Genomic DNA, 18,925 nt, shown 5'->3' with positions numbered 1-18,925 from the left:
ATCGTACTTTTAAATATGCCTATGTAATAATGTTTTGGTTTAAAATTATAATTTGCTGGACAAAAATAATAAAATATAAAAACTAATCTAAAAGTACAGTGTTAGATCATAAAATTATCATACTTTTCAAAAAAAAAATTAGCCAGGATTACTAAAGCTTGAATTTCCAATATGTGACATTCAGTCAGCCAATTATGATCCTAAGCCATATAAACATTTTTTTACAAAAATAGGAAAAATCCAACAAAAAATAAAAGAGTAAAGAAATATATATATTATATATATAGTATACCTTTCTTTAGAACCAAATCTAGATGTTTGTGAAATATAATGCAGGTCTTCTGTCGAGTAATGCTAAGGCTTAAACAGCATATCATAACATAAAAGTAACTGAAGATTAAATCATGGAGAGCCAATTTTAAATGAAAAGAAATAGCAAAATTACCTAATACAAAAAGCTGGATGTAATTTCATGGTACCTCCTTAATCTTAATTCTGCCTCTCTTTAATGTAATAGCATAAACTGCTAAAATATATAGCTAGAAGAAATCATAAAACTAAAATCAATCGTATGTAAAAATGCTAGAGAGAAGGACAAATTCCACTGCTACTAACATAATAAAAAATAATGGTTCATTAGTTTATTGTATTAGTTTGAGAACAGATTCAGGTGTACTCCCTTCTTAACAGACAAGAGTGAGTTCTCCAATAATTCTATTGCAGAAATAGACTCGATTAATAATGAAGTTACTCAGAAGCTAGATCCTTAGTACCAGGAAAAATAAACTTGAGTTTTAAAAATATCAAATTGTGAACCTCAAATTGTCTATATTACCCAACCATATAATACCCACAAACATTTGACACCAGAGAAATTCTGTATTCATCTAAACAAGGACCCAGATGCTTTTTGATCATTCGTCACTTATTGATGTAACTTCAGAGTGACTATTCATATTCGAAATAGAGACAAGCCCTAAATAAATGATACTTCTTTCTCTTTAAGATTCTTCTGGATAACAAAAAGACTGGGAGCAATTTCAGTTTATCCACTTCTTTGTCGGCTTTATTCAGTAAAGATGCATACATCTATCCTAGTTATTTAGAAAAAATATTTTGCTGTTCAAATTTATTCACACAGAGAGAAAAGGGGATTAAAGCCCAAAGTTTTTCCTCTAAAAAACCTTTCCCCATTATTATGTATCTGTCCATGTATATGCACACAGACTCACATACACAATAGGCCTCTAAACATATTAATTCAATATATAAAATCCTGTATTTATTAATTTATTAATTTTCTGCTATAACTTTGCAGTCAGTACTGTAGTCTGATTATAACAAGAGGGATACCATGGCTTTCATGAATCAAAATGTACAATTTTTATCAGGTAATAACTTGAAAATAGGCCAGGAATGCATGAATAATTTATTATAAAGAATAAAAGTGGACAATTCTCATCTTTCTATTTTGGACCCCATAACAGTGCACGTTCTATGATTTAAGTAATGATAATTATTTACTTACATCACCTCCATACATTATATATGGCAAAATTTAATCTTATATTAAAAATTACAATTATATTAAAGAGTACTTAGCAATACCATACTAACCTTATTACAGAAATTAAGCATGTAGTGTCATTCTAGGCACACAAGTTAATATAATTCTTAAATCACAAACTTCATTTTAGAGTATTAGGAAGAATTTCAGAAATTATATCACCATATTATTTATTGATATTGACTTCCTACTCAATATATGACACTGGGCAGTGAGCAGCAAGGTTTTTTAAAAAAAAGTCCAACAAAAAATAAAACACCTTATGTTAGAGCAGCAGTCATATTCGTATTATCATTAGCTTATATTTAAGACTTGTCAAGTAAATATATAATAATTTCAATTAAAAGAAAATTATTTAAATCTGGCTGCTCATTAAAATGACGTAAGTTGCTCCTAACTTAAATAAAGTTAAATAAAAAAATTACCATATTATACAGTATGATATAAAATTTTGTTTTGTTTTATTAATTTGTGAGCATGTGAATAAGGTTCAAATGTATATAGTGGATTAAGTGCAAAATTCAATTTAACCAACAATTTATATCACAATGCATTAAAGCATATCAACGACAGCATCTGATTTAAAGGATATGCATTTTAAGTTAAGTGGCATGTTTGCTTTCCTATATGCAGAAGTTGAAAACTGTATTCATATTAAATTTATAGATTCAATCTTACTTTTGGAATTATCTGCCTATGCTAAAGGAAACAAAAAAATCTTCAAGATTAGTTTTACTTAAAATATATTTTCAATCAGGCAATCCTTAATGAAATTTCATTTTACATCATAAAGACAAGGATAGACTATCCCGTGCTGTGTTTTTTCTAAAGCTACAAATGGAGGTGGGATATGAAAATACAACCTTCCCATTTGTTTGTGCTTCCAAAATTACATTTTCAGCCAGTCAAAAAAACAAGGTGTACCTTGAACAAACAATTTCGTATAGGAAAAAGAACATAACTGAATGACATTCATAACTGTTCTTCACTTTTTCAAATCTGCAGTGTTTTTATTTAAAAAAGAATACAATTTGTCAGAGCAAGCTAACGTGAAAGCGTAATTGTCTAGGCTGCTTATTATTAAGGTTTGAGAAAATTCTATTAGTAACTGTTGAATTAGGTTTGTCTCTTCACAGCACAATCATTTGCCTAAATTGTAACTGAAGATTCAAACTGAACTACAAATTCAATTTCTGTTAGAATTCAGTAACTCAACTGATGTCCAGATTTATCCATATTTTAATCATTTGCCGAACAGATTACAGATATGTTAAACTTGCAAATGGACAAGTTACACTGGTATTATATTTAAATATAATAAACACTGGACAATTTTACAGTACAATTTTCAAAATAGACTTTGTCGAATAGCAGAATGCTTATTGTTAACCATGCTTTTTGAAAGATCGTCTGAAAATTCACATATATGGATTCAATGCTAGTACAGACATTGTATCTATTACAATTAACTTTTATAATAGCAGTATTTCCTTCCCTTATAATATATGTGCTAAAAGATACAGTGCTTATTTTTGCTGGATCTTAAAAAATGATATCAAAATTATGGAAGGAGAGTAATAAAACAAGAGATAGGCGGGAAAGCCAAGGCAACGCTCTATCAAATAATAAATGAAACTCTGGATGATCTGAATAGGAAATCCTCATTTTGCTGAGTTTTGGGATTTATGAAAGTGACTGGATAAGAAGATGAATTATGATTAGCCATGTCAGCAGAATGTTAGGAAGACGCAATAGCACTGTTCTGATTTTGGCCATTATTGTGTTAATTAATGAAACTGGAAAAATGCAGTGTGGATCCTGTCCAAAGAACCCCACACATTCTGAAATCAGGATATAGACAAGATTTGTTGGGTCTGTGGGTAGAAAAGACTAATATTGAGGATTTGAACCTTGTCTAGAATATCATTATCATTGTGAAGAAGTGGAAATACTCTTACAAAGTCCCTTAATATAGCATCCTAACACTGAAGATCATTTATAATCATGCACTGCCCTGAAGTGCTGTCATGACCCTTGGAAAGCTGATTTTTTTTTGTTTAGCCACTCATTATTTTCATTTGTTGTAAACAAGATAGAAGTACCATTTATTCTCCTGAATCTTCAATTCTCAACTTATTACAAGGTTTGAGGACTGTTTGTTGCAAGAGGCACGAATATTCTTTAGAATGGTCAAAAGCACTATTATTATTATTATTATTATTATTATTATTATTATTATTATTATTATTATTATTATTATTATTATTATTATTTCAGAAAAAGCAGTACCAATTGTGTTAAAACAGAAGATCCTACATCTGTTGACCTGATTACTTGACTTCCAAACCCAACGATACATCTGCTCTAGATAAAAACATTATTCCCTGATGTCTAGCCCCATCCCTCTTAACTGTTTATAAGGTGCTAAAATCTATTTTATTTTGGTAGGCATTTAACCCATAGAAAGGATATAAAAGTAGCTATTTAATTTATGACTATGTAAACATTTTAATGGTACATTATGTTCTTGTATACCAAGAAGAGTTTTTATAGATTGGAATAGTACATAAATGCTTTTAAAAAAATATAGCCGAAAATGCAAAAGATCTGCAAGCCCTAGTACTAAAAGTCAAAAACCCCCAAAATGGGTCTAAAATTAAACACAAATTAATGATAAAGTATACAACCAGCCTTAGAATTGACAATGAAGAAATTGAAGCAGTGGATAGCTTCAGTCTTTTAGGATAAACTATAAATAGCAAAATAACAAGACAAGAAATATGACACAGAGTAGCACTCGGTAGAGCAGCCATAAAAACCTTAGAAAAAATATTCAAGTGCCATTATTATGTCTATATCTACAAAGATCAGAATTGTACAAGCCATGCTATTAACTGTGGCACTCTATGGAAGCAAAAACTGGGTTTTAAAGAAGCAAGATAGGAAGAGTATTGATGCCTTTGAACTTTGGTATTGAAGGGAAAAAAAGTACTAGGGATTACATGATAGCAGTCTTGCAATATTTAAGGGGCTGCCACAAAGAAGAGGGGGTCGACCTATTTTCCAAAGCACCTGAAGGCAGGATAAGAGGTAACAGATGGAAATTTATCAAGGAGATATCCAATCTAGAACTAAGGAGAGATTTCCTGATAGTGAGAATAATTAGTCAGCTAAACGCTTGCCTCCAGAGGTCGTGGGTGCTCCAACACTGGAGGTTTTTAAAAAGAGATTAGACAGGCATTTGTCTGGAACGGCTTGAGCAGGTAGTTGGACTAGAAAACCTCCAAGGTCCCTTCCAAATCTGTTATTCTGAACACCATAGATAATGAAGAAAACAAAACGATGGAAATAAAGCAACCCAGAATTCTCACTTGAAGCACAAATAACCAGGCTCAAATTATCCCATTTTGACACATTTTGCTAAGACCCAGCTCTCTGGAAAAAAGCCATAATACTGGGAAAGGTAGAAGGATAGAGAAGAGGATAAACTCAGTTCAATGAATGCACTGTTGGGATACCTGAAAGAACAGGATAGGAATGGATTGTCATGGTGAGCCAGTTAAGGTACCCAAGCTAGAAACCAGAAGAGAGCGAGTTCTAGTGTCACCTTACGCATGAAAAACCAAGTGGGTGATTTTGAGCCAGTTATTCTCTCTCAGCACAACTTACTTCCCAAAGTTGTGGGGAAAATAGAGATGAGTATAAAGTATATTTGTCGCCTTGAGTTATTTATAAAAATAATAAAGGTGGGATAAAAAAAATCAATGGAGTCTCTGGGAGTGGAAAACTATTTGATGGCACATAATTGATTTTTTTTAAAAAAGTAAATAATGATAGTAATCACTCCAGGGAAACAAGTTAAGAGAGATTCTGTCCCAAGTAATGTTCCAAAATTCAATAATCCTTAGGTAGCTGGAAGACCATTCAGGGATATTTATGTTCCTAATAGTTGTGATAAAGATAATGAAAGAGATAACCTAGTGGGGTGCCAAACCAAGAGTCCTTAAGACAATAGCTGTAGCTCTTTGCTACTCAGCAGGCAAATATGCTTGCCTAATCTGATATAAATCAGCACACACTAGGAAAATAGATGTTGCTCTGAATGAAGCTAGCAGAATTATTACTGGATGCCTTAAACCTATGCCTCTAGATAAGATCTACCACCTAGTCGTCATTGCCGGCTATTTGCAGAGAAGCAGCAGCATACTGAGAAAGGCTTAAATCATCTATGTGTAGACAACGCGCTCTCTATGGCCTACAAGCACCTCATCAGAGATTAACATCCAGGAAAAGCTTCCTTAGGTCGACAGAAGACTTTGAACAGTTTGAAAGCAGAGTGGACCTATGGAAAGTTACAAAGAACCAACACTGGGTGGAACCAACATAGCAGTGGCACCTGGTCTGGTGAAAGCTGGGTAGTGTGGAAATTGCTGACTAGACTGTGCATGGCTACAAGATCCAGAGAAACTGAATAAATGGGGCTATCCGGCAGCTTCTGCCCTTTGCAGTTATGGTGACATGCTGACAACACCACATATGTATACCTGCCCTTTGTATATTTGAGGACCTCATGGCAGCACAACAGAACAAAATTATTGTTGCTAGTTTCTGGGCAAGATTTGTTTAACTTGTACTTTACATTTTGATTTTTATGTCATCTAGTATGATAGTGATACTTCTGACACAAATAAACAAAACCTAGTGGTGTTGTGACAGTAGGTCCAATATTAGTAAAGGACTTAGTTTCCCAAATACCATGATGCAGGAGAAACAACTGTAAATCATGGGTAGATGCCAATCGTGGACTGTATATTCAAGAGGCCTGCGTGAAGGAGATTTCTCCTTAATCTCTCCCTTTTATATCTAAATCCAAATTTAGAAAAGGTTATTTTAATTGTTTGCTAAAAATTCCTAAGCCATAATTGATCGTAACATTCAAACTTAGTTTGCATAAAAATCTTATTTAACATAAGATTTGCATATGTATGATTGCGTATGCTTTTATTTTTACTGCACTAGCTGAATTCGTGCCACTTTTTCATTTGTATATGTTTAGCAGTTTCTGAAAGTATTATAGAAAAGTCATTATTTTTCATTTGTATATAATGTCTAGCTGCACATAGTTTCTGAAAGTATTATAGAAAAGTCATTTCTCTATATACTGAGACACAAATGCAAGTAATTAAACAAATTAAAACTCTTAGCTTTTTATTACATATGTGTTATATAACTGTGTACTGAATTTTATTCCAAGAACGTATTTCATATTTTTCACTTAAAATTCAAGGTATAATTGGTACTATACAAAATAATAGAAGAAACAGTCTATTTAAGGAAAGTTTATCATCTTTGGTCAAATGCAGCATGGGGATTCTTTTCCTTTGCATCTAATGGGAATTAGGTTAAGATTTCTATGATTATGCAAGATTGTTAGGGGATTTATAATCTTGTCAGAACCAGCATCTCAACCTGTCAGACATTTCTAGAACGATTTGATCACTAGTGTATTTTCAGAACTGTGCAACAACACATGAAAATACTTTTCTTTGGAAAGTAATTATTACATGCCTCAGCACATTCCTGGATAGAACAAAATGTAGACAAGGATCCTGAATGCAACTAGAAGTTTTCAGACTTCAAACTACAATAAATTATCATTGTCTGAAAGCATGCATTAGCATTTTTATCAACCCCAGGTTTGCAAAAATTAGACTAATTTTTGCAATACTTCAAATCCCCATTCAAATTCAAATAAATAAGGAAATAGAGCTGGGAAATAAAAGTGCATTCATTCATGGGCAAATGCAAATGTAAAAGTCTTCACTGTCTTAGATTTGTAAAACTTGTGTTAGATGTCCTTCCATATCAGACCAACAATTTCTGTATTAAAGGATTGCTTCTTTTGAACGTAATAAAAACACCAATCAACAAATTAAATTACAGCTCTTGGTGTATATTTTGCCAAGGTTTGCTTTAGATAAAAAGTAATAATTTCTTAACTGAATGTTTATGAGAGATGGAGCATAAAGTTAAGCAAATATGTTTTGGGTCATTATTAAATAACTGAATACTTGCAATACAATATAAAGTTCACAAATGTGCTTAATATGCTACTATTAATAATAAATATTAAAATATTAATAATAAAAAGTTATTCATATACATAATTTTTATTATTTTGATACAGAAATTATAATGTTTGGTGATACTTACTTTTCTCCTTTGAGATAAGCTGAGAGCAGCAAAATCATTAAACAAGGATGAACTAGGTGAACTAAGAGGATCTGCAAAACAGATTTTATAAAAAAAAAAGAGAGATTTTATTTATTTATAAAGGTAAAGGTTCCCCCGCACATGCGTGCTAGTCGTTTCCAACTCTAAGGGCTGGTGCTCATCTCCGTTTCAAAGCCGAAAAGCCAGCGCTTGTCCGAGGACGTCTCCGTGGTCATGTGGCCAGCATGACTAGACACCAAAGGCGCACGGAATGCTGTTACCTTCCCACCGTAGTGGTCCCTATTTTTCTACTTGCATTTTTACGTGCTTTCGAACTGCTAGGTTGGCAGAAGCTGGGACGAGTAACAGGCGCTCACTCTGTTACGCGGCACTTGGGATTCGACCCGCCAAACTGCCGACCTTCTTATCAACAAGCTCAGCGTCCTAACCCACTGAGCCACCGCGTCCCTTAATTTATATTCTACCTTTATTTATTTTATGAATAAATCAAGGCAACAAACATAGCCAACACATCTTTTTCCTCCTATTTACCCCACAACAACCACCCTGTGAGGTGAGCTGGGTTGTGAGACAGTATCTGCCCTAAAGTCACCCAGCTCGCTTTCCTGACTTATTCTAGCCTGGTGCCTTAACCACTAGACCACTGGCTCTTATCTTTCATGAGATATACAAAATGAATTTATTTCAATATTAAAATTTCGCAAAAGAAACCAAATAAACTTCAAAAAGCAAGCTTATTCATACCTAAAAAGCAAGTTTATTCATACTTTCCTCCAGGGCTTTTAGAATGCCCAGAACAGAGTTCCGGCACCTTTTTTGGATGGAATCTTGTAGGGTAGGCAAGGTGGGTTGTATGACATGTGTGAGTTCCGGCACCTTTTTCTTTTACAAAAAAAGCACTACTTTCCTCTTTATTGTTTAGCCCTATACAACATTTTTATGTCTTCACACTCTTTTTATGACCCCGTAATCCCATAATTCACAATAGCTTCTGATAAAACATTTGTAAAATCATTATCATGTGCTGGGTGTATATGAAACACTAAAATGGATGCTTTATTAAGTAAGGTAAATTTCGCTATAGTCACCAGAGCTGTCTAACTCACAAATCAAGAACAGACAACTGGAAATTAGGACTGCATGTATTGTATACAATCGGAGGGGGTTTGTTTCATCTCTGAAACTCCTTCTCACAATTGTGAATATGAATAATTTCCTTATATTTTGAGCTAAAAAAAGTTTTATATTTAAAAAATCATATCAGGTGGCCCCATCCATTCTGAATTATCTCACTGTGGTTCTTGCTGTTCCAAATAATGAATACTTCACAATATAAACACAGTAATATGGCATACTCTTGCCATAAATTATGGTGATTACCGAATTATAGAATTTAACGTCTTGACACAACAAACTATATAAGCTCAAACAAACTACGTGTTACTGTTTTCTGAAGTATTTTAAAAGCTAGGAAATTGGCTACTATTGAGAAATTATTTTTTTAATACCTTCCTTTCTTCTTTCTCACTGTATCATTCAATGTACATATATATTGCAGGAAAAAAAGAAAGGCTTAGTGGTTTTTTGTTTATTTTTAAGTACAGCAGAACTAAGTGATAATGAAAACGAACCTAGAAATAAAACAAGAAAAATCAGACAGGCTTCTAATTAAATATGTGATGATTGATAGAAAAATCAATTATTGCTAAACTAAAGATATAAGTTTCAACTCTCCCAAATAGGGCTATTTCCCTAATTCTTTCTTAATTTATCTGAGCCTTTTGATACAATAAAATCATAACTACTTCACTTATTTTACAAAAGAGATTACTTCTATATTATGTAACCTCCCATCAAGCAGAAAAGGATCAAAAGCTTGTGGGGGATGGTTTGATGAGTCCACATGAATTTTTTTGTTGTGTCAAATTCCTTTTAATCGATGTCAGCAAATTACCAAACATTGTGTGTAAAATATATAACACCTTCTTAGATTATAGCCAAGGAGTTATAAATAAAATGGGAAATTGGTGAAAATGTTCAATTACTCTTCTAAAAATTTGTTTTTACAAAGATCAGAAATATTGCTCATTTTGGTAGTGTATTTGTCTGATAGCTTTCAGCATAGTTTCTGAAGAATTAGTGCAGCTTTAGAATTTAATCCAACTCCTGTTATTAGCTATGTTTATCATAGATGAATTATGCCCACAATATATCTCTTTATAATATATGGAAGATAAGGAATATTCATGACATTACGCTTCCCTTCTAAATTATTTAAATCACCAAAATACTAGGAAGGGTTGGTGGTAATAAAAAATATTAAAGAAAGATGCTAGAAAATACATTTAATTATATATCCTTTAAATATAGTACACATTACTGTCTGTTTTAGCATCACTTTAAGAATGTAGATATAGCAATTTCCCTAACCAAACCCATACTCTCAGGTGCAATAAAAATGGCAATGAATCTCAGATCAGGTTTTCATTCTAAAACATTTAATTTTTCATCCCAAAATCTTAAAATGCTTAATCTGCTGATTTAAATTGCAGAGCAACAAGGTTAAAAAAACCCCCCACAAAACACCAGTTCAAATTAATTCTAAAACCATTTGCAATAAAGTAATATGAAATGTATGTATTATTTAAATAATGAGGTTCTAAACCATATGTATTTTTCTATAAAACAGCTTTCATATAATTTTAAAGCTTTCTTACCATGGCCTGCATATGGCTTGGCACTGTCATTAAGAAGGCTAGGTGAACTGCTACTATTTGTCATCCTCTGCAGAAAATGAAAAATAGAATTGTATAGTGAATTAAGCTATTAATACCATTTGCCTCCAGATGTCTATAATTCAAAATGGATTAACGCTCACAGAATCACAGAAGGGATCTTAGAAGTCATCTAGTCCAAAACCTGCTCAATGCAGGATTCTTTGCAGTATTTCTGACAGTTAATCACCCAGCCTCTAATCGAAAAACTTCACGCAGTAGCTCTTCTCGTTTCTGACAGCTCATACAGTCAGAAAGTATCTCCTGTCTAACTTTGTTGTGGCTTAATCCCAGGAGAAACATCATTAATTCACTTTACATCTTCAGAGTTTAACATCTTTCCTGAGCATCAACTGGGAAAAAGTTCTTGCAGGTAAACTATTCCAAAGAGGAAAGCCATAACAGAGAGGCCTTGCCTGGCTGATTATCCACCTTTTCTGCTAAAATCTCTGCTGGGCAAATTTTAGCTATATGATCTTGATGATATACAAGCCCTAAGAATTCAAATGTACCCAGGAGCAAACTGACAATCAATGTACACCCCACAACAGAAGCCTTGATCTGTCTTACCTCCGATCATTTTGCATCAACTGAACTCCTGAATCATGTTCAGGAGCATCTCAAGAGAAAATGAATTAAACTAGTTGAACTGTGAATTCCAAAAGACATGAGTGATTTCTGCTGGTGCCTCCCATTACCAAAGAATTCTTTAACAATACACCAAATAAGTGATTACATTATAAAAAAAATAAATAAAACAAAAAAGTTCAACATAGCTTCTTAAAACTGTGGACCACAAACCTTGGGGGTGAGGGTGGGGGGAGAACTGTAAATTTCTGGATGGACTGAAAGCCAGGAGCATAAAGAATAGTTATTTGCACAGCTCTAAGGAGAAGCTTGCTGCTTGCATGAAGCAGTGTGAAAAGGGAGGAGAGGGGTGCACCCAGGTGGGGATAACTTCACAGAGGTGGAAAGAACATGCAGTACCAAGCTGGCCACTTTGGGTAGCTGTTGGAGAAAACAAAAACAACTTCCCTCAGCCACTTTCACTGTCATTACTACAGCTATTCATGGGGAATCATGAATAGCAAGCATGGGAATCATGAATATCGGGGAATCATTGAATCCCAAAGATTGAGAGCCCCTAGAACTGAAGAAGCATAATTTCTAACATTCAACCTAGAGTATTCAGAGACTTTAGCCAGCTAAAAAGATTATATATGCACTTGAATTTCAGTAACATTATTATAAAAAACTAAAGGTTCTTCACTCAAAAAACTATGGTAATTATACATATTGGAACATATTCACTTTTAGGACAGTATTACAAACATAATTTAGATGTAAAGCTTCTTTCAAATCTCGTTTCACTTATGATGACTCCACAGACATGTCCACATTTACATGGAAGTAGAACAGAAATACTTTGCCATCAACCTCTTTCAGAGTTTGTTTGTTTTTACTTCTCAATCTAGCCAATAGTCGTGATACTTTCTGGAAGTTTCCCACTCAGGTAGTAACAATGTCCCAAGCCCACAGAGCATTTGACTCTATCAGGAGGTAGCTTTGTGTCGTCTAATCTTTTAATGCAGTCCAAATTGCTAGTCAACACTTTGTTAGCAAATTCTGCACTTTAAATCATCTATAATTCTACTTTTTTAACTAGAATCTATGAATAGTGGGAATCCATGTCCACTTTCTTCATACTGAGCACAGGTATATGAAACTGTTTCATAGTTCCCTAACTTACGGTAACTTCTTCTCCTAATTAAAGGTTCCAAATATTATAATTTCTTATCACAAGGGAATGACAAGTTCAGCTCATCGATTTAAGTGATAAGAATTAAATGATAATGTGGATATTCTTTCGTGGTGCCTGGAGTCTGGATGGGAATAACTTGGTTCCCATTTTACTGAACTCGGTATCCATGGTGTTTTGATATATATTTTTCCTTTTTATCTGCAAACCACCCAGAGTCACTCTGAGAGTGAGGGGAGCAGTATCTAAATTTAATGAATAAATAAAAATATTATTCATTAAGAGAAAGAGAAATCCACACATCAGAAACAATATGAATAATAAATATATGTGTTCAATAAATATATGAGCAGTACAATTTTGCTATGGCTTCTTACAGGGCATAATTGAATATTTCAATTTCTCACATACTCACACCCTTTTTTTCTGAGCATCCCTCAATCACACATACCCCTGCAAGCTCTTTTCCATGGTCTTCCTGTACACGCCCTGTGCCCTCTTTTTTTGGTGTCCAAGTAAAACCAAGAGAATGCCCTAGAAAATATTCTCCTATTGAATCTACAAAAAGGGCTTTGATAAAGCCTTGAAGAAATCTGTGCAAATGGATAAAGAAGAATTTAAGAGAAATCAAATTCTACACCAATATTTGAGTGAATTAAAGAGTAAGACTGGTAAAAGTAAGAGGAAGGAACACAAAGTTGGTTTATTAGATCATGGTTAAAATACTTTTTTTCCCCAATATTCTGGCAACCATTTATGGACTTTTGCTGATACCAGGATTGAAAAGTTGAGGTTTTGTGGATTTGCTCAGATATAAGGCATGGGTTATCTGTTTAATCTCATAGGAGGTAAAGAGTTATAAAATTTGTTTATACTTGTTCTAATGAAAGTTGGAAGTAAATATATATTTTAATTACTTTCTTTTTTCTTCTTTTTTCCTTGCCCTTTTGATTCTTTTTAATTTCTTCCTTTTCTCTAATTTTAGTTTGTACTAGTTTTCACCACTGTAATTAAAATTCTTGATAAAAGGTCTATTTTGAAAAAAACCATCAGTCTGGATGAATTATTACATGTCTTCCTATAGGGGTATATCCAGCACTTAATACAATATGATCAAATGGGTAATAAAAACAAAGAAGGGTTTCCTGCCTGAGCAGGGGGTTGGACTAGAAGACCTCCAAAGTCTATTCTATTCTATTCTATTCTATTCTATTCTATTCTATTCTATTCTATTCTATTCTATTCTATTCTATTCTATTCTATTCTATTCTATTCTATTCTATTCTATTCTATTCTATTCTATTCTATTCCATTCCATTCCATTCTATACAGAACCAACAATAGAAAATGCTAAAACTAGAAGCAATGCAAATATTTTAAAATGGCTTAGCCTAAGAACATGTTCCAGGCTCAGTTTTATCACTACAGGAATACTTTTCTTGGCAATGCATACAATTTACTATAATTACTTTGTTCTTCTAGTCTGTTATACCTTTTAAGGTTTTTGTATATTTTAGTTCCTAGTTGTGACTGCCTAGACAAAGTTATGTGGGAGTGAGAGATTCTATTAAATAAGTAACTTTTATATAATAGTACTCAGAAAAGGACATTTCCAAAAATGTCAATGGACATCTTAATAGACAGGCAGGTTGCTAAACAAAAAGATTTTCTTCCAGGAGTATCACCAACTTATGCTAATGAAAATTCTTACAACCAAATTTTATGCCAAAAAAGCACACTGCCAAGAGGATTACAACAGTTATAGTATTCTTATGATCATTACAGATATACCAACTAAATTCAAATAAGTATCATCTTTCCCACATTGTCCTAAAAGTGGTAGTAAAATATATTTTTTGCTTCAGACAAGTTCTATTTGTATCATTGAAGTGGGGTTTTCCATCTATGTTAAAATTCATTTACTGCTTCCATAGAAAAAAATCTTACAAAAATAATTTCAATCAGCAACAGACCACAGTAGACACTCTATCAAATGATTCATTACCTGCATCATAGGATATTTTGATTCTGCAGGACTTCCAAACCCATTGACTCCAACAAAACTGGTGCTGAAATAGGAGTCTGTAAGACTAGCTTCAGCCAGGGCACTCCCATCTATCCCCGGAACTAGAGGTAAAAGGAGAAAAAGGTATTTTAAAGGCTAACAATTTTGCAGATCTTTTCCTCCAACAGCATACAAATTTACATTTCAATATCTATCTAAATATAGAACTCTGCAACCAAGTGAGAAATTAAAAAGATCATATACCAGCAAATTATGTTTTTTCATCACAGTATCAGGGCTCTGATTTATAGATAGTGGAGATAACCAGAAAATGGAAATGAAATATAACTGGTAGTATCAGTAAACAAAGTATAAACAACAAAGTTTAAACAGAAATGTAGTTAGCTGAACATTAGCATCTCTCTCTAACACTTCCTCTCTAATATTAAAAAATCTTTTAACAAGCAAAAGCAATTTGGTACAACATCCAAATTAGAAGCCTTTGTTTAATTATCAGTTGAGTTTAAGTAGATGAGGTCTGCTTAATTCAAGAGGCAGCACAAAGAACAGTATAAAATTACCAGTCAAAAGAAGTGAAAAGAAGCTGCTCAATGTTATATCAGATTAAATACTCTTAAATGCTTTCAAGATTGCCAGTTGAAATGCACATTTCATACTCTATTGAAAACAAGTATTTCTTCCTATTACCAAGTACTCCTTAATTCACAACAATTGAGCTCAAAATTTCTGTTGTTAAGCGAGACAGCTGTTAACTGAGTTTTGCTCTATTTTATGACTATTTTATTTTATTTTATGAGTTGTTAAGTGAGTAACTTGCAATTGTCAAGTTAGTAACACGGTTAAGTGAATGTGGCCTCTCCATTGATTTTGCTTGTCAGGAGGTCACAACCCTCATAAATATGAATCAGTTTTCAAGCATCTGAATTTTGATCATGGGACCAAAAGGATGCTGCAATCATCATAAGTGTGAAAAATGGTCATATGCCAATTTTTTCAGTGTCAACTTTGAACAGTCACTAAACAAAGTGTTGTAGGTCAAGAATTACCTTATTATCATTATAAGAGATAGCAAGTAAAAGGCAGCAAGTATTCCTTGAAAACTCATGCTTTGAAAACCCTGGCTGGTTAAAAAAGGTAGTGCTTCTCTGAAGAATGGAGAGTAATAAAAGAAATAAAACCTACTGCATATTGTAGTGCATGCAGTAACCTGCAGAGCCCGCCTCTATGTCCACAGATGAACTGCACACTGCATGTCTTGTTCAAAGTTTAAGAACTATTATACTGTAGGCTGTGGATTAGATGCTGACTCAGTTATGTACAGGTCTGAAGGCTACTACTGTCTACTAATGACAGCAAGAGAATGGGATTCAGACTAGGAGGTGCAGATAGACATTTCTTTTTCACATCTCTGTTATTAGATATGTGTCCCAGCAATAATGAGAATTTTAAGAGTAGAGTTCCTGATCAGACCTCTGATTCAACCCTTCTGATTAAAAAAAAAGCTGAAAATAGAGTAAAATTGGCATTGGAAGAGTCAGGATGTTTTATTTCTACTTGGTGCTTCTTTGCTCAGTTGCAATAAAATCTCCTTCAAATCAAACTCAACTCCTGTTAACTATGTAGACATAACTCCTTGGCAACAATTCCAATTAGATTAGGTTAGGTAACTGTTTCTTCCAGGATTTCTTTTTTAACTTTGCAGCCCTGTGATTTCCTACTGGTTTCTCATTCGAGTTTTAAGCAGTTCTGGCCCTATAAAGCTGTTTCAGGACCAGACAAGATTAACTAGATGCTGCCATCTACACTGATTATATTCAAGCAGAAATGGAAACTTCAAATCCAGATGATAATGGTAAAGGTTCCCATGTCCAGTCGTGTCCGACTCTAGGGCACATGTCCAACAATGAAATGATAACATAAACCCCAAATCACTTCACTTTCATATGTAGAGTGAAGAATAATTATCACCAACTAGAGGAAAGCATTGCAGGCAATAAAGAAGGCCCATTAGTGGTATATTTTCCAAACTACATGGATTTCATTAATAGCTTTGAATGTTTAGCTAATTGTACATACCGTATTCTTTAAACTTGTTTCAATTAAAGGGCAAAATTATTCCATTTGATGAAAGTATATTGGATTTTTAGCATTTTAGAGGCTCAAGTTACATTGATTCAAAGCCACTTCTCCTTTCAAGCAGGATTTTAAAAAAATAATAAAGGAAAATACATATTTTAAGTTTTAAAAGCAAAATTATACAACTTACATATACTGTGTTTCCCTGAAAGTAAGACCTACCCCCAAAATAAGCCCTAGTTTTAGGGCGAGCGCATGCCTAAAAATCAATCTAGGGTTGGGGTGTGGAGCTGCTCCACATGCCCCGCACCCTCTTTCCATCGTAGCCAGGCCTCCCTGAATCAACACCAGCCTTGCCTCATGGGCCCACTTCTTCTGCGGCTGAAGGAAATGCCTCTGCAGTGGAGAACTGAGCTACAGATTCAATCCATAGCCCGGTTCTCAGCTGTAGAGGCCTGAAATGCAGGTCGGAGCTCCATTCTCAGCTGCAGAGGCATTTCCTTTGGCCGCAGAAGAAGTGGGCCGGGTGGGCAGAGCTGTCATCGCGAGATGAGATGGTGGAAAAAGACACTCCCTGAAAATAAGACCTGGTGCCTCTTTGGAGGCAAAAAAAAAGACCTGGTTTTATTTTCAGGGAAACACAGTATCTATATAAATTATGGTTACACCTTAGATTACAATCTTTGACACCCTTAGCAGAAAAGTCTCAGAAACTGCGATTGCAGATTGCTGGATGGGGATTAGTATAAAAACTAATTCTGGTTTAATCTGCATTTAATAGAACTAAACTTAGCTAATATGAGTTCTTTGCAGTTATACTTTCAATATTCTCCCTGCCTAAAAATCTCAATTCAGCAGAAACCCTTATTACAGAGTATGCTCTTGAATGTAACAAGGCTTCTGAAAGAATATTGAATAATTAAGCAGCAGAGTATCCAATGTGGGACAAAAAAGTAAATATTCATAGTTTGAGTATGAGCTCAGCCCAGGATCAATCAATGCAGGAGACATTCACTGTATTTCAATAAAAATAGATGTGTATGCCTCACTTCTGTTTAAACTACTGTCCATCTTGAAGAAAGCAGAAGAGAGGGACAGACTGGGAACTTCGTCTTTTAAACACAGATTGTTTTAATTAACAGACCAGCTGAGAGATAGTAGGTGCAATTCAAAGTACTGGTTATCAGCTTTAAAACCTTGCCTGGCACAGTGCCAGGTGTCTTACAGGACTGCCTATCTCTGAGGGTATCTGCTGTGCAACAGGGTGGATGTACTCCAGTCCCCTGTATTGAACAATCTCACACTGCAGAATCAAGGAGGGATCCTTCCTCTGTTAGTACATCTGCCGTAAGGAAGGCTGCCATCCTCCCCCAAGACTGAGACTGCCCTGACCTTCCTGTCCTTTCAGAAGACCGTGGAGACCTGGCTTTTCTTCCAGCTGCTGTGTTGGGATTTTATATAAGGCCAGTCAATGTAGGTGTGGTTTGGGTGGTTAGGTCTGTTACACAATGTCTTGACCATAGCATTAAAATTACTTTAATTCCGGTTTCTGCTTGATTTATAGAGGTTTTTATTACATTGGTTTTGCTGTTCCCCACCCAGAATTCATATGCAAGATGAACAGCCATATTAATTTTCTAAAACAAATAAGACCATAAATCATCCACAGACAGAGCCATTGGATAGCAATGTCATTTATTGCTGAATTAATCTGTCTTTCCTGTGATAACTGAATTCCTTGCAATTTTTACTGTGTTCAGTCATTATTGTGGAGTCAATAAATTCCAGTTATTTAGAAATTTGTAAATCCGCATGGCTTTGCAACCAGCTTCACTAACTGAAATTTGCATGGCCCTGATGGAAGAAAGCACTGCAGCAGCTTGTCTTCTGTCAATGCAATTGATTTTTTTCACCACCCCAGGGCTACTGCTTGCTGTCGGTTTTATCTTACGTCAGTGGGGCCCTTGATGTCACTTTATGTTGGCGAAGTGAATTTTCTGCAAAGAATTCACACTGTAAAAGTTTCTGGTCTAGTTATTGACATATGCTAACCACTTTGCCAAGTTGTTCAGTAAGTAAATTTACCTCAGTCTTAGGCATTCTAAAATGCCCTATAATCATGTTTCTGGTTTAAGCAGATTACATCTTTCTTCATTTTTTTCAATTTGTGCTTCAAGATAATAAGACATGTTGCTAATATCCTTCACTTCAACTCCCTTTTTAGGTGCTTCACAGTCCCCTTATAATGTTGTCAGTCTGCACAATAAATTATTAAATCATTCAACATATGGCAAGATAAAGTCCATTTATTTTTAAATCTTGAGGGTCAGCTTTGCACTACTTAATTCCCTTTTAAGCAACACTTGATTTTATTTCTCTCTGAAAGTCTTTGCAGTCAGTTTTAATCCATAAAGATTTTTCTGTAATTTGTACACAAGCTTCTACTTGCAAGCTTGAATGAACCCTAAGGCCTATTCTATATAAATTTC

The 18,925-nt window shown here is 34.2% G+C and overlaps 1 protein-coding gene across 11 annotated transcripts in view; it reads right to left on the bottom strand.

Annotated features, from left to right (window-relative positions):
* PAN3 (poly(A) specific ribonuclease subunit PAN3) overlaps window positions 1-18,925 on the bottom strand; it is a 92,712-nt gene that overhangs the window by 63,062 nt on the left and 10,725 nt on the right. For all 11 annotated transcript variants that reach the window (XR_014026305.1, XR_014026306.1, XR_014026307.1 and 8 more), the window contains exons 2-4: window positions 14,340-14,461; window positions 10,519-10,585; window positions 7,781-7,851 (exon numbers count right to left, since the gene is read on the bottom strand). Coding sequence is in view for 4 of the 11 variants with exons in the window: in XM_081326782.1 (XP_081182908.1) it covers window positions 7,781-7,851; window positions 10,519-10,585; window positions 14,340-14,461 (260 nt within the window). In the remaining 7 variants the exon portion in view is untranslated. The remainder of the gene's footprint in view (window positions 1-7,780; window positions 7,852-10,518; window positions 10,586-14,339; window positions 14,462-18,925) is intronic.

The sequence above is a fragment of the Vipera berus genome, assembly GCF_964194415.1.
Source record: "Vipera berus genome assembly, chromosome: 4".
Classification (NCBI taxonomy): domain Eukaryota; kingdom Metazoa; phylum Chordata; class Lepidosauria; order Squamata; family Viperidae; genus Vipera; species Vipera berus.
The sequence above is the reverse complement of the archived record's forward strand: the minus strand, read 5'-3'. Positions and strand labels throughout refer to the sequence as shown.